The sequence below is a fragment of the Lepisosteus oculatus genome, chromosome 27 (genome assembly GCF_040954835.1).
Source record: "Lepisosteus oculatus isolate fLepOcu1 chromosome 27, fLepOcu1.hap2, whole genome shotgun sequence".
NCBI classification, from domain to species: domain Eukaryota; kingdom Metazoa; phylum Chordata; class Actinopteri; order Semionotiformes; family Lepisosteidae; genus Lepisosteus; species Lepisosteus oculatus.
The window spans coordinates 5083314-5094926 of record NC_090722.1 but is presented as its reverse complement, the minus strand read 5'-3'; the positions used below and the strand labels follow the sequence as shown (position 1 = coordinate 5094926).

General features: G+C 49.8%; 2 protein-coding genes across 3 annotated transcripts; one reads left to right on the top strand and one right to left on the bottom strand.

Annotated features, from left to right (window-relative positions):
• Positions 1 to 1713: 1713 nt before the first annotated feature.
• On the bottom strand, positions 1714 to 6489 carry lysmd1 (LysM, putative peptidoglycan-binding, domain containing 1). The gene is made up of 3 exons (XM_015336721.2): positions 5336 to 6489; positions 4824 to 5155; positions 1714 to 3405 (listed from the first exon to the last, which is right to left on the bottom strand). Exons 1-3 carry the CDS (start codon positions 5513 to 5515, stop codon positions 3225 to 3227), a joined length of 693 nt encoding a protein of 230 aa, XP_015192207.2. The 5' UTR covers positions 5516 to 6489; the 3' UTR covers positions 1714 to 3224.
• Positions 6490 to 6833: 344 nt separating this feature from the next.
• On the top strand, positions 6834 to 10625 carry scnm1 (sodium channel modifier 1). Of its 2 annotated transcripts, none has more exons than XM_015336720.2 (8): positions 6834 to 6956; positions 7222 to 7292; positions 7611 to 7699; positions 8260 to 8357; positions 9075 to 9175; positions 9379 to 9527; positions 9815 to 9950; positions 10284 to 10625. In XM_015336720.2, the coding sequence occupies exons 1-8, from the start codon at positions 6906 to 6908 to the stop codon at positions 10381 to 10383; spliced, it is 795 nt and encodes a 264-aa protein (XP_015192206.2). In that variant the 5' UTR covers positions 6834 to 6905; the 3' UTR covers positions 10384 to 10625. The 2 variants fall into 2 exon arrangements, with proteins under 2 accessions (XP_015192206.2, XP_015192205.2); XM_015336719.2 differs by having other exon boundaries at positions 9376 to 9527.
• The last annotated feature ends 988 nt before the right edge of the window (positions 10626 to 11613 follow it).

Here is an 11613-nt window from a genome sequence, read left to right as displayed (position 1 = left end):
AGCTAGTGGGCTTTATGGGCCAGAATAGCCACCTGTCATTGGCAACTGTGCTGATGCTCTTGTGTTCTCAAGTCAGGCACTAGATAAAAACATCCACTGACACTTATGTTCTAATGTAGGGTGATACAGTTGCAGAGGCAGGTACATCGCCCTGCAGCTCCCAGCTGGCAGCCCCACTGAAGCTCAGCAGGTGTGAGCCTGGCCAGTACCTGGAGGGGAGACTCCTGGGAAAGCTGGGAAAGTGATGGAGACGCTGTGCCGTCGTTCAGATGAGATGCAAAACTGAGGTCTTGTCTCCCTGTGGCTATTACAAATCCCAGGGTGTTTCTCGAAAAAAGTAGGGGTGTCACCCCGGCATCCTGTCCAAATTTCCCATTGGCCTTCACCAGTCATGGCCTCCTAATAATCCCCATCTCTGAACTGGCTTCATCACTCTGCTCTCCTCCCCACTCAGAGCTAGTGTGTGGTGAGCGTTCTGGCGCACTATGGCTGCTGTCGCATCATCCAGGTGGGGCTGCACACTGGTGGTGATGGAGGGGATCCCCATTACCTGTACAGCGCTTTGAGTGGAGTGTCCAGAAAAGTGCTATAAAAGTCAGGATTATTTATTTATTTATGTACAGGTTGTAGTCCATTGATGGCCTCACAAACTTCTAGTCCATGACTTTCACAATCAAATCTCAGGTCACTGGTCCTCTTAATGACAAATCCTGATCATCATAATAACAATCTACCCATCTCATGTCTGTTCAATTAAATGTCAGTGTACCTGCTACAAAAAAGAGTAATATGTCTCATATAGAAGAGGTTTTCTTTGACCATCAGCATATTTTCAAGATACACGGTATAAAAATACGGCCCTTAAATACAGGTCTCCCTCATCTTAGACCGATAACAATGTGTTTGCGTCATAACACTAAGTAAATAATGTCAAAAAAGATTCTTGCCAGATTCTTTACGACCTTGGAAGTCAGAAAATGAAGACTGATGTTTAGGGTGCAGTCCCACAATGTGCCACTGGAGGGACACACAACTCTTCACTCTGTGATCAGCAGCTACTACTATGATCAATGTAACACAGCAGGAAGGCATAATTATGACTCGGGATTTTCAGTCATTGTCCACTTAATTTTTTAATTGCCGGTCTTGTAAAGCTCTTATCGACAGATATTAGTACACTGTTACACTGTGATTATTTTAAATTAAGGTACTTGGCACTAAAAGGTGTGAAGGAATATTACATATTATATTCAGGATGTGCAGTAGTTTCTCTGCACGAACTAACTTAATTCATTAGGGCAAATGAGATTTGAGAAATAAGAATAATGTGATGTTCTGCAAGCTTCTATTAGATTAATTAAAGGAAAACAGCCATAAGAAACTAATGATTTTATAAGATCAGACCTTGAGAAGAAACAGATAGCTATAATTGTTAATGCTGTATGCCTCTCAGGCATGATCTGCATAGCAAGCAGCACCAGGTACAAAACCCGAGCTGGATAATGGGATTAGGGATCACTTATCATGCGACGCTTCATTTCACATCAATTAGGATTCACAATCTGAGGAGAATCCAGTCACCGATACCACACAACAACACTTACCCAAGAACAGCAATTCTTTCCAGTTGCCGGCGTTTGCAGAGTGCTCCCATCTCAAAAGATTCCAGAAGTGCTTCTTGTACAGGAAAATCAAAAGACCCCACTACCGGGCAAAGATTCGATCGCTTTCTTCTTTATTTTTGCATTGGGGTTTAAACATCCCGTAGGGTAAATGCAGTCTTTTTAACTTCCTGAAAGTCTGGCTTTTTCCTGCCTCTCAATATCCAAAAACACGTACCTAAAACCCGTGCATGTGCGAGCCCTCACAAGCCTCCTGGGCTCAAGCGCACCGTCTCAGGCTCAGGAGGAGGGTCCCTCAGACTGGACCGGACCTGACCCAGACCAGTGGATCCAGGTTTGGGACGTCCCGACAGCTCGGTTACATGACACAGCTCCCCAAACAAACAGCACAAACAACGAAACCCGCTGCATTCAGCAGCGCTCAGCCTGCGCCAGTTTTTGCCAGTGGAAGTAGCATCTGAGGTGCTTTCGTTCTCGAAACACAGCACCTTATTTTTTGGGGGGTATGATGTCACTCACCACCCCCCTACAATGGCAACAACAGTCACACGCCTCCTGGAAGAAGGAAGGTGTGATATCCACGGAATTAATGCACCTCTGTCGCTACTTTCAACAGCACAAACCAGCCCAGACAGGGCACAGATGAATGAGATCGGTTCGGTTCTCCTGCACCATCCTAGGAAGTGCAAGTGATCTTACACCCTGCATCTCAGGAACGAAACCAACCCACACGCTACTTTAAGCAGCACAGAGCTGAAGAATCTGGCTCAATGGCTTGTACAGGCTTCAGCTCTGGCCACAGGTCTGTACTGACCCACGAGGACACAGACAGGGAGCGAGGCCGCAGGGCTGCAGGACGGCCAATAGCCATCGAACTGTTATTCATGCTGACAAATCAGTGCATCGCCTCAGCAGAGCACAGAACAGATCTGCAAAGGAACAAGTAAGAGGTTTATTCCCTGCTGAAAAGAGAAGAGAGAAAACACAACGTTTCGGCTGTGAAGCCTTCTTCAGTTGGCCTGAAGAAGGGTCTTCAGGCGTCTTCGGGGAGACAACCTGAAGAAGGCTCCACAGCCGAAACGTTGCGTTTTCTCTTTTCTCTTTTCAGCGTGGAGTAAACCTATTACTTGTTCCTTTGCAGACTACGCATGCAGCTACCCACCTGAACTACAGAACATATCTGACCTGAAGTACAGAAGTCACGAAATAAGTCGAAAAGTTATTTCAACACAGAAAACCTACAAGGAGTCTTTCTGATGTACTTTTACAAGGAGGATTCCAGCACGACTGACTGGGTCAGGCGGCATGCTGGTTTGCTGTTGTGTTTGTTTGCTGCTGATCTATTCCGAACGTCTTCCTTTCACACTTCGTCGTGTGTCTTTGCCAAGCTGGAGGGGGGTTCAGTCCTGTGCTCTCTATTTCCCATATCTCGGGCATCCAAGACAGCGGTTTAGCCCGCCGAGCTACCCGGGCTCATGCAAGTGTGAGCCTTCCCTCCTTCCCTCAAAAAACAAGTCAGAAATCCGCTCGGCACCGGTATCCCAGGACCTCCGTGCTGAGGGGGGCGACAGAAGAGCGAGGGGGGGGGGGGCGGGGGTGGCGTCAGAGCTGGAAGATCTCGTCCTCCCTGTCCCTCAGCCCGTTGGCGCGCTTGGTGATGGTGAGCGGGACGGGGCCCAGCGTGGCCCCCTGGTGCACCCTGGGAGAAGAGGCGGAGCTCCGGAGCTCGGCCCTGCGGTTGGCCGAGGCTCTCCGGGGGCCGGCCGGCTCAAGTCCCACCAGGCTGTGAAAGCAAAGGGGAGGGAATTAAATCCTCTGCAGGACTGCCCCCGGGACAGCGTCTATTTGGGGTCTCATTTCACCTCGTCGTCTCCTTCTGCTTCCTGACTCCCTCCGCTTCCAACAATAACATCCTTCTGACAACCTGAAAGAGGGAAATAAATTCTCGTCGCACCCCACAACCTGCACTCCGGCCTGTTGCCTGCGAACCCCTGAGGAAGGCTCCCCAGCAGGGGCGCAGGGTATTTCCTCTGCTGGGTCTGTCGGGCAGTCGAGCATTAACACAGCTCACTCTAACGTCTACTGCAGCACTACAAATGACCACACCACCCCTGGAATGGAAACAGAAACTCCTGCCCCACAGGACTCAGGCCCAATTCAGGTTTCAGAAGGTGCAATGCATTTACCTAAACGTCACTTACTGTACATGCTAAAGCAAGGTTATTTAAAGGGGAGCTGCAGCGCCATTTTTATATTTCGGGGTTCGGAAGAATCAGCATTGATGAGGGCATTTCAAACCACAATGAAAGCAAAATATACACAGTAATGTATTAAACCTCCAATTTACACCACAAAATAGACAAAATGATCCAGGTATGCGCAGTGCCATGTCCTGCGATTGAGAATGAGGCAACAAAACTTCCAGTAAGGTGAAAAGGCCCTATTACACTGTAAACAAGCAGGCTTGTGAAAACAATCTCCTTTAATCCAATAGAAATATGGCTCTCGCCTTCGAGAAGGTTATGCTACAAATACTACTTGTTAACTCTGCATGCAGATCTCGTTGGAACATTTCAGCAGTGAAATGTCTGCAGCACAGTCTGTACTTATTCGCTCGTACATCACAGCGTACTAGTCATTACAGGGACTAGTGAGCAGGAAGGGCTGCCAACATGTTGCACAGACTCTGTGGTGAGACCAGGAGTCTGCGACAACATGGCGACTTACAGTACTTTCACCAAGTTAACAATTCTGTGCTTGTCACCCGTAAAATTTGTTTTAAGCATCCAGGTCTTGATTAAAAATGTTCAATTGCTAAATTGCAGAACTGGGGCCCTGGGTTCAATTCCTGACTTCGGGTGCTGTCTATGTGGAGTTTGTATGTTCTCTCTGTGTTCAGATGGGTTTCCTGGTGGATTAATTCCCTTGTGGGAAAATCGGCCCTGGTGTGAGTCTGCCTGCCCTGTGACGGACTGGCGTCCCATCCAGGGGGTACCCCGCCTTGCACCCACTGAATGCCGGGACAGTCACCAGCTCCCCCCCTCCCCCCCAACCCAGCCTCTTGCAAGGAAAAATCGAGCGGTTAAAAAAAAAATGGATGAATGGATATTCACTTTGAAAGAACTGTGCCTGCATCATTCGTCCACTGTAATTAAATGAAGCGTCATGGGACACCCAGCTGTCCAGTCGGCCGGCACTCACCCCTTCTCTCCCTCCCGCATCTTCCTCACAGCTGCCTGTTTGGACTGGCTGATCATGCAGTCCATCCTCTCCAGGAAGTCCCTGGCCGACAGGTCCGAGTTCACCCCAGTGCCGGGCACCTCCGGCTCGCCTTTCGTCTGATTGGCGGACGCGCCGTTCTCCTTCAGGTCCTCTCCGCGCTCCCCGGCCGGCGATTGGCTCGTCCCCTCGCCCGCCGGCCCCGCCCCGCCCCCCGGAGGCTCCAGGTCCGTCAGCACCGGGATCGAGAGAGACTTCTTCAGGAATATGGAGTCGTTGGTGTACAGCCTATTGGCTCTCTTGATTTGCTCCATCTGCAAAAAAAAAAACACACACACCACAAAACAATCTTTGAATCAGGAATTTATTCATGCGAGTGAGGGAAAATATTTCGCGAAAAGAGCCACAAAAGTTTCGCAGAGCCCAAGTTACATGACCTCATGAACTCTCCTGCTCAGGCGAATCTCAGAAACCAACCCCCAGGTGGCACTCACCGTCACCCCGTACTTCAGCGCCAGTCCCTGAAGCGTCTCTCCGGGCTGCACCTGGTGCTCCACCCGCCTCTCTCGCACCGGCGACCGGGTTGAATGCACCAGGCTGCCGTAGGAACGGGTCCGGCTCCCGGAGAGGAGCGCCTCGCCCCCGGCAGAAGCAGGGAGCCGTCCCGAAGACATCGCCGATGAAGATGTCGCCCTTGTGCCCCCTCTGTTTTTCGTCTTAGTCCAGTTCGGTGGTCTCCGGATGAGGCTCCATCGAAAGAGTCCCCGGACCCTTTCAAGCTCAAATGCTGTATAGGTCAGTGGACCTCCCTGCGCCCATCAACAGCGTGTGAAGATACTTCTCTTGAGAGCACAAAACGTCCGGTTACGAATTTCTAAAATGTTTGGGAGGCTCGGCATCACACACAGACTCAACAGCGGGAGATTTTTTGAGAGAAGTGTGTGAGATCGGAACTACAGGAAAGCCTTCGCATGCGAAGTACGGTTTAAGACCCCCAGTGGCTCGCGGTTTGCAGGACGAAAAGCACCAGGCTTTAATTTGATTAAAGAGACGTCCGCGGGACCGAACAGAGAAACTTGGGGTACCGGTTTCACTGGACGGGTCTGTTTTATGCAGACTAGCTAAGCGCTAGCAACCGTCACCCAGTTAGCTAAACACAAGGTTCTTCGATTGTGCAGGGTTGTTTCCTAAGCGTTTCTGATCTGTTTTTATCCCGCAGATCCATCCCTCGAGCGGATGTACAGTACAGTGTATCGACGCTGGAGTAAAAGCTACTTGTACTGTGGCTAAAATAAATACAACGTACCTGTTATTTATGCGTCTAGCTATAAATTCCTCTAAATTAAAACGCCTGAAATAGAACCCGTAACAATCGCGAACGAGGTCCCTGGAACTGTCAAAAATAAAATATCAGTACCAAAGCAAGTCTAAAAATGAGTTACTCGAACACGTTTTCTGTTTCTGTTCGTTGAACATTCTCGCGTGTGCATTTTCTTGTCACTGTCTTTCCCGTGTTTTTTGTAGCGCATTTTGTTTAAAAAACCCGTTTCATCATAGTGACGGAAACCTTAAATTATAACATAACGTCCTCAACGCCAAGCTTTTTACTACATACAATCGTACTCGAAATGAAAGTACCCTAGGAGTTGTAGTTCTGCCTAATTCGGAGAGTCGTTGGAACAACGAGATAGACATGACTTAAAAAACTACAATTTCCATAGTTCTATTGGGCGTGTAAGCTAGGAATGTTGGGAAAGGCGAGGCCCCACAGTCCCATGGGAACTGGAGTGTGCATAGAGAAACAAGCGGGACGATTCTATAAGTAGGGTACATCCCTCGCCCCATAATTTGCATTAATTAATTATTACTTTTACAATAACAAGACTTGCAGTTGTATTTATGCTGTCCCAGTCAGAGGTTTCACAAATAAGTAGGACTCCCAGCACCCACTCGATAGCCATTAACACTTGAAAAACTACAAGTCCCATCATTCAGCTGGCGGAAGTGATGTTTGTCCGATGAACGAAAAGCAAGGCTGAGTACTTTTCTGGTGTTCTTGTAATAATGTCTTTTAAAAGGGAAGGGGATGACGCTAGTCAACTGAATGTCCTCAAGGTATGTTTTGTTATTTAATATTTCCAGTGTTTTCTACTTGTGCTTTCGAAAAGGCCGATGCAAACATAGTAAAGGTGCAGCTGAACGAAGCTAGCTATTTCTCTCCGAAAAGTAGCTCTAAAGGGGATCTTAACTTTGTGCCCAGAGTGTCTTTCCCTGCTTTTGCGTCTTGATGAAGAGATGTGTAATTCAGGGATTCATCTGAAAGGCCCTTTCAATTAGGCAGGCTGGTTCATTCCCATTGAGCCTCTCTTCTCACTGGCAGAAACGACGCGTCGCTGATCTCCTGTCCAACTTCATTCCCGAGGACGAGGCCGTCCTGATGAAGAACGGAAGGTAATCCCACCTTTGCATAGCGCCGCCCTAAGCAAATTACCCCCCCCCCCCACGGCTCAGCCTAAAATGTGTCCAAGTCGATGTAGGATGTGTTTTCCACACTGGCTATAAAGCCATCTGAAACTTCTGGGCTGTGGCATCAAATTGATGCTTGCAATTACCTCAGACCCCCGCCCCCCAAAGAATGAATGCATTTATTGTTTGGAAGATGATACACTGCAGATGAAGACTCCTTTATCTCTCCCTTCAAGGCAGTATGGGATCGGGAATCTAGCCTCTAGGCGCCCTCCCTCTCCGCCCCTGTGCTCTCCTCCGCAGGTACGCCTGTTTAGTGTGCTCGTCCCGGCCCGTGTTCGACACCGTGGACATGCTGGCCGTCCACAGGAAAGGGAAGAGACACCTGGAGGGTAGGTCTCGCCTGTTCCAGACCGGGTACCGGCCGCATGCAGGACTGCACTCCAGTCTGGGAGCTGACCCGGGAGAGATCGTTTCTCTAGAAGACTAGGGATGTTAATCCTGGTGTCCTGGCCAAATTTCCCCCCTGGCCTTTAACCCTCATGACCTCCCTCTCTGAACTGGCTTCATCACTCAGCTCTCCTCCCCACTGAGAGCTGGTGTGTGGGGGGCGGACTGGCGCAGCATCCAGGTGGGGCTGCACACTGCTGGTGGTGGAGGGGATCCCCATTACCTGTAAAGTGCTTTGAGTGGAGTGTCCAGAAAAGCGCTATAGAAGCGCCAGGACTATTATTATTATTATTATTATTATTATTATTATTATTCCAGCGAGTGAGTGCTGATGAGGTCGCCTGGGAAAACCCTGGTGAGCCATGACCCCCTCCACCCCCATTTCAAGTCAAGAAGCCTTATTGAAGAGCTTAAATTGCGGGGGGCTCCTCCCCCCCAGCGCAGGGGGGTCCTGTGGCCCAGGCGCTCTGAGGGACGCGTCTCCTGCCCCGTGTCTCCGCAGGGCTCCAGTGGTCCTACAGGAAGAAGCGGGAGCTGCAGAACGAGATCGAGAAGCGGCGCCACCTGGCCTACGTGCGCCAGGAGGAAGCGGGCAGGCAGGTGAGCTCAAGCTGCTGTGTAATCAGACGACCACCTGGAAGTCTCACATATCCTTAGTCCCCCTTTAACTGAAGCTGTAGGATAGAAGAACAACCAGAATCCTATTCATATGTCATTTTCTGCTACTTATTATCATCATGATAAACACTGTTTTATAGAGCGCGTTTAAAAGTAGGCTGCTCAGAACTCCTTACAGGAAAAGAAGAGTTCAAACAAAAGAGAGCAGTAAAAGACAGGAGATTACAGAAGTAACAAGAAGAAGCACAAGGGATTAGCAGGAGAAGGTGCAAGGAGCAGACACAGATGCCGATTAAATAGAAAACAATCAGCTTTCCGGGGAAGAAGATTTTGAGTCTGGATTTGGAAGTGCTCGGGGAAGAGGACTCTGGGATGCTTGGGGAAGGAGCTCCAGAGCTCTGGGGCGCAGTAAGGGAAGGCCCTGGCTGGCTGCTATAGAGAGTCACAGAACCCTAGAAGTGTTTTATACTGCAAGTGCCCCAGGCTGATTGTTCACAACTACGAGACTTCCGCGACTGAAATGTCGGTCCTCTTCCCTTAGCTGGGGACTTGACTCCAGGACCAGTCCAAGCCCCTTCGCCTGAGCAAGGTCGTGCAGCTGTCAGGCGTACGAACCTCCATGCCTGAACAGGTACGTTGACTCTGGAGGACGATGAGTTTACGTTTCTCTTCTCCTCTTGCCTTGTCGTTGCCCTAAAGGAGACAGCTGGTCCAGCTCCTCTGCTGGCCCAGACACGCAAGATTACCCATCATGCCTTGCTGAAGTCCACCCCCTACAACAGCTGCCACCAGAAGAGAAGGTAACTGGGATTGTCTGTAAAAACCTTCAACAATAAAATGGTCAGAAAGCTTGGAGCCCTGTCTGCCCTGCTGTGGAAGGGTTTTCATTTGAAGTATGAAGTATACATTAAAATGCATTGCAAAAATACTAGGCTTCTCCTTGGCTTTCATTTGAGCTCTTGCCAAACAGCTCAGAGAGAAATGTGTGTTTTTCTTACAGCAGCAGGTCTGAATCAAACTCCAGCTGTCCCTCACCCAGCAGGACCCCTGTTCCCAGGAACCAAATGTTGCAAGCTCAGTCAGGGGGGACATCAACGGCTGACACCACACCAGTGACCTCACTTCCTGGACACCATAGCAACAGTGCACTAGGTGCTCAATCATGTGCATAGCTCGTAAACATATTCACCTGAAAGAATGGCAGTTTTAAATGTAGCATATGCGTTTCCTGTCTGCGTTCCTATGATAGCACATCTCTGTAAGGCACCGGATATAGTTTATGGCTACTCTCATGGCCTTCTAAGACCTGAAAGATAAGTTTACATCATAAGGCAAATACAAAGCCTAATTTGAAATCTTATTGTGTTCGGCCCTGCTTCACGCTATTACACACTATTACAGGGCCCTGCTGTAACTCCCTGCTCTCTTACCTTCCCCAGAGATCCCGAGAGAGGGCGTCCCCGAGCGAGCGAAGGAGAGCACGAGAAAGAAGTCCCGGCCTGCGGCGGCTTCCGAGCCAGATCCCGGGGCGGCACAGAGGCGCCAAGAGATGGAGCACTACCTCAGGCTGAAAAGGTAACCTTCCACTTGTGCGAACCTACAGGAGGTGGCCTAGAAAAGGCATCCGCCCTATTTTCCGGGCCCTTGGCCGGTATCATTTCCCGGACACTGACTTACTCATCCTGCAAAAGAAGAGCGAGGGGGGAAACGTCAAAGCGGATGGCAAGGCAATGGGGCTGGAGAAGAAGATCCTCCCACTGGTACAGCGACCCCCGAATGCCTGCCGTCTTCGTAACTTACTTAACGCATCTAACGCCATTGCTGTGAATGACCCCGAAAGCTGCAGTTCTCCGTTTCCCCACCAGGTGTCAGCCTGCCTCTCCTTCCTCTGTCTGTCCTTCCTTGCAGCTCCGGGTGGCTGCAGGACCGAAGTGGAAACTGGGTGAAGGATGAGAACGTGGAATTCGACTCCGACGAGGACCAGCCCCCCACCCTCTCCCCCTCCTGACCCCACCTGTCCCAGAACAGGAAGAGCATTTGAACTGTTTCAGAGAACATTTGTACAGCGACGCCATTTTTGAACGGCAAAAGCATGAACTGCTGTAGGTGGAGGACAAAATGTAATTATAAAGAAGTGATTGAAGACCTTTTAATGGTCAGATCTCTCACACGCTCTCTGGGGAGAACTTAAGATGTTGTCAATCTTTTTTGTCATTTTGTAACTTATGCCTATTAAAATCAGAAAGAGAAGCTGTTTTCCCCCCACTGATGCATAACTGCTGATGCTGTTGTAAGAGAAATTCAAATGGTGTGATGTGTAGCCACCTGAAGGTTCACAAATGCATCTCGTGAATATAAATAACCCGCTGTTCAAACGTTGGGCTCTTGAAAACTGACCTCTGCTTCTGCATCAACATGCCAGAGCAGCAGCAGCAGCAGGACTGAGAGGAGCTGCTTGTCTCCATCACAGCAGCTGTGCGTTTCTGCCCGAGCTGAGGAACACGCTGAGCCCAGACTAAAGAGATCCAGTTCCTGCATCCTGCCCAGATAATCCCAGGATAATCCTTTTGGCTCAAACATGTACCCGTATTCACAATCCCACTACTCAAATCTTAATTCAACCCATGTAAATTTTCATCTTAGTCTATTGCCATGTGTTGTCCATATCCGTGCACATCAGGCGAGCGGTTGGGGGGGGCATCTCCGAGGTCAGGGGTCAAGAACCGGTCTTAGTGTGCTCAGGGAAAGGGGAGCAGCTCTAGTTGGTCTTTGCTCCTCGTATGGGGGGGGGAATGGCTTCCGAACACAGGCTTCCCCGCTGACAAACAACTGTCACAGCTGGGAAAGCTTCGGGGGTCCAAAACCTAAAAAGGTTTGAGCACAGCATCACAGCGCAACTCCCCTTCCCAAGACCGATCCAGGAGGCCAGCTCCTATAGCATAGCCCCTCCCCGCAACCAAACACAACCCCCTGCCAGCGAGTCTTCTCCTAATTCAGGCCCCGGTCTCACTTCTGGCCTTGGTGGATTAAAGGAAAGTGGAGTCGGCTGTCAGAGGCATCTGGGGACTTTCTCGGAGCAGCAGAATCCTAAGAGTGCAGCAGCTGTCGCCGAGTTCAGCGACGTAAATCAGCCTCTGTGACTGGTCTCAAACTCACCCCCCCCCACACACACACTTCCCAGCTCCCCTTAAAAACTGCATGTATTTTGAGCACTCTGTAACCCAATCCCGGCGGGATA

Coding starts and splice junctions, on each gene's coding strand:
- lysmd1 (XM_015336721.2), bottom strand. CDS start 5,515: ATGTCTTCGGGACGGCTCCCTGCTTCTGCCGGGGGCGAGGCGCTCCTC. Junction 5,156..5,335: donor CGCTGAAGTACGGGGTGACG/GTGAGTGCCACC, acceptor TTTTTTTTGCAG/ATGGAGCAAATCAAGAGAGC. Junction 3,406..4,823: donor ATGCGGGAGGGAGAGAAGGG/GTGAGTGCCGGC, acceptor TTGCTTTCACAG/CCTGGTGGGACTTGAGCCGG.
- scnm1 (XM_015336719.2), top strand. CDS start 6,906: ATGTCTTTTAAAAGGGAAGGGGATGACGCTAGTCAACTGAATGTCCTC. Junction 7,293..7,610: donor GTCCTGATGAAGAACGGAAG/GTAATCCCACCT, acceptor TCTCCTCCGCAG/GTACGCCTGTTTAGTGTGCT. Junction 9,176..9,375: donor AGCTGCCACCAGAAGAGAAG/GTAACTGGGATT, acceptor TTTTTCTTACAG/CAGCAGGTCTGAATCAAACT.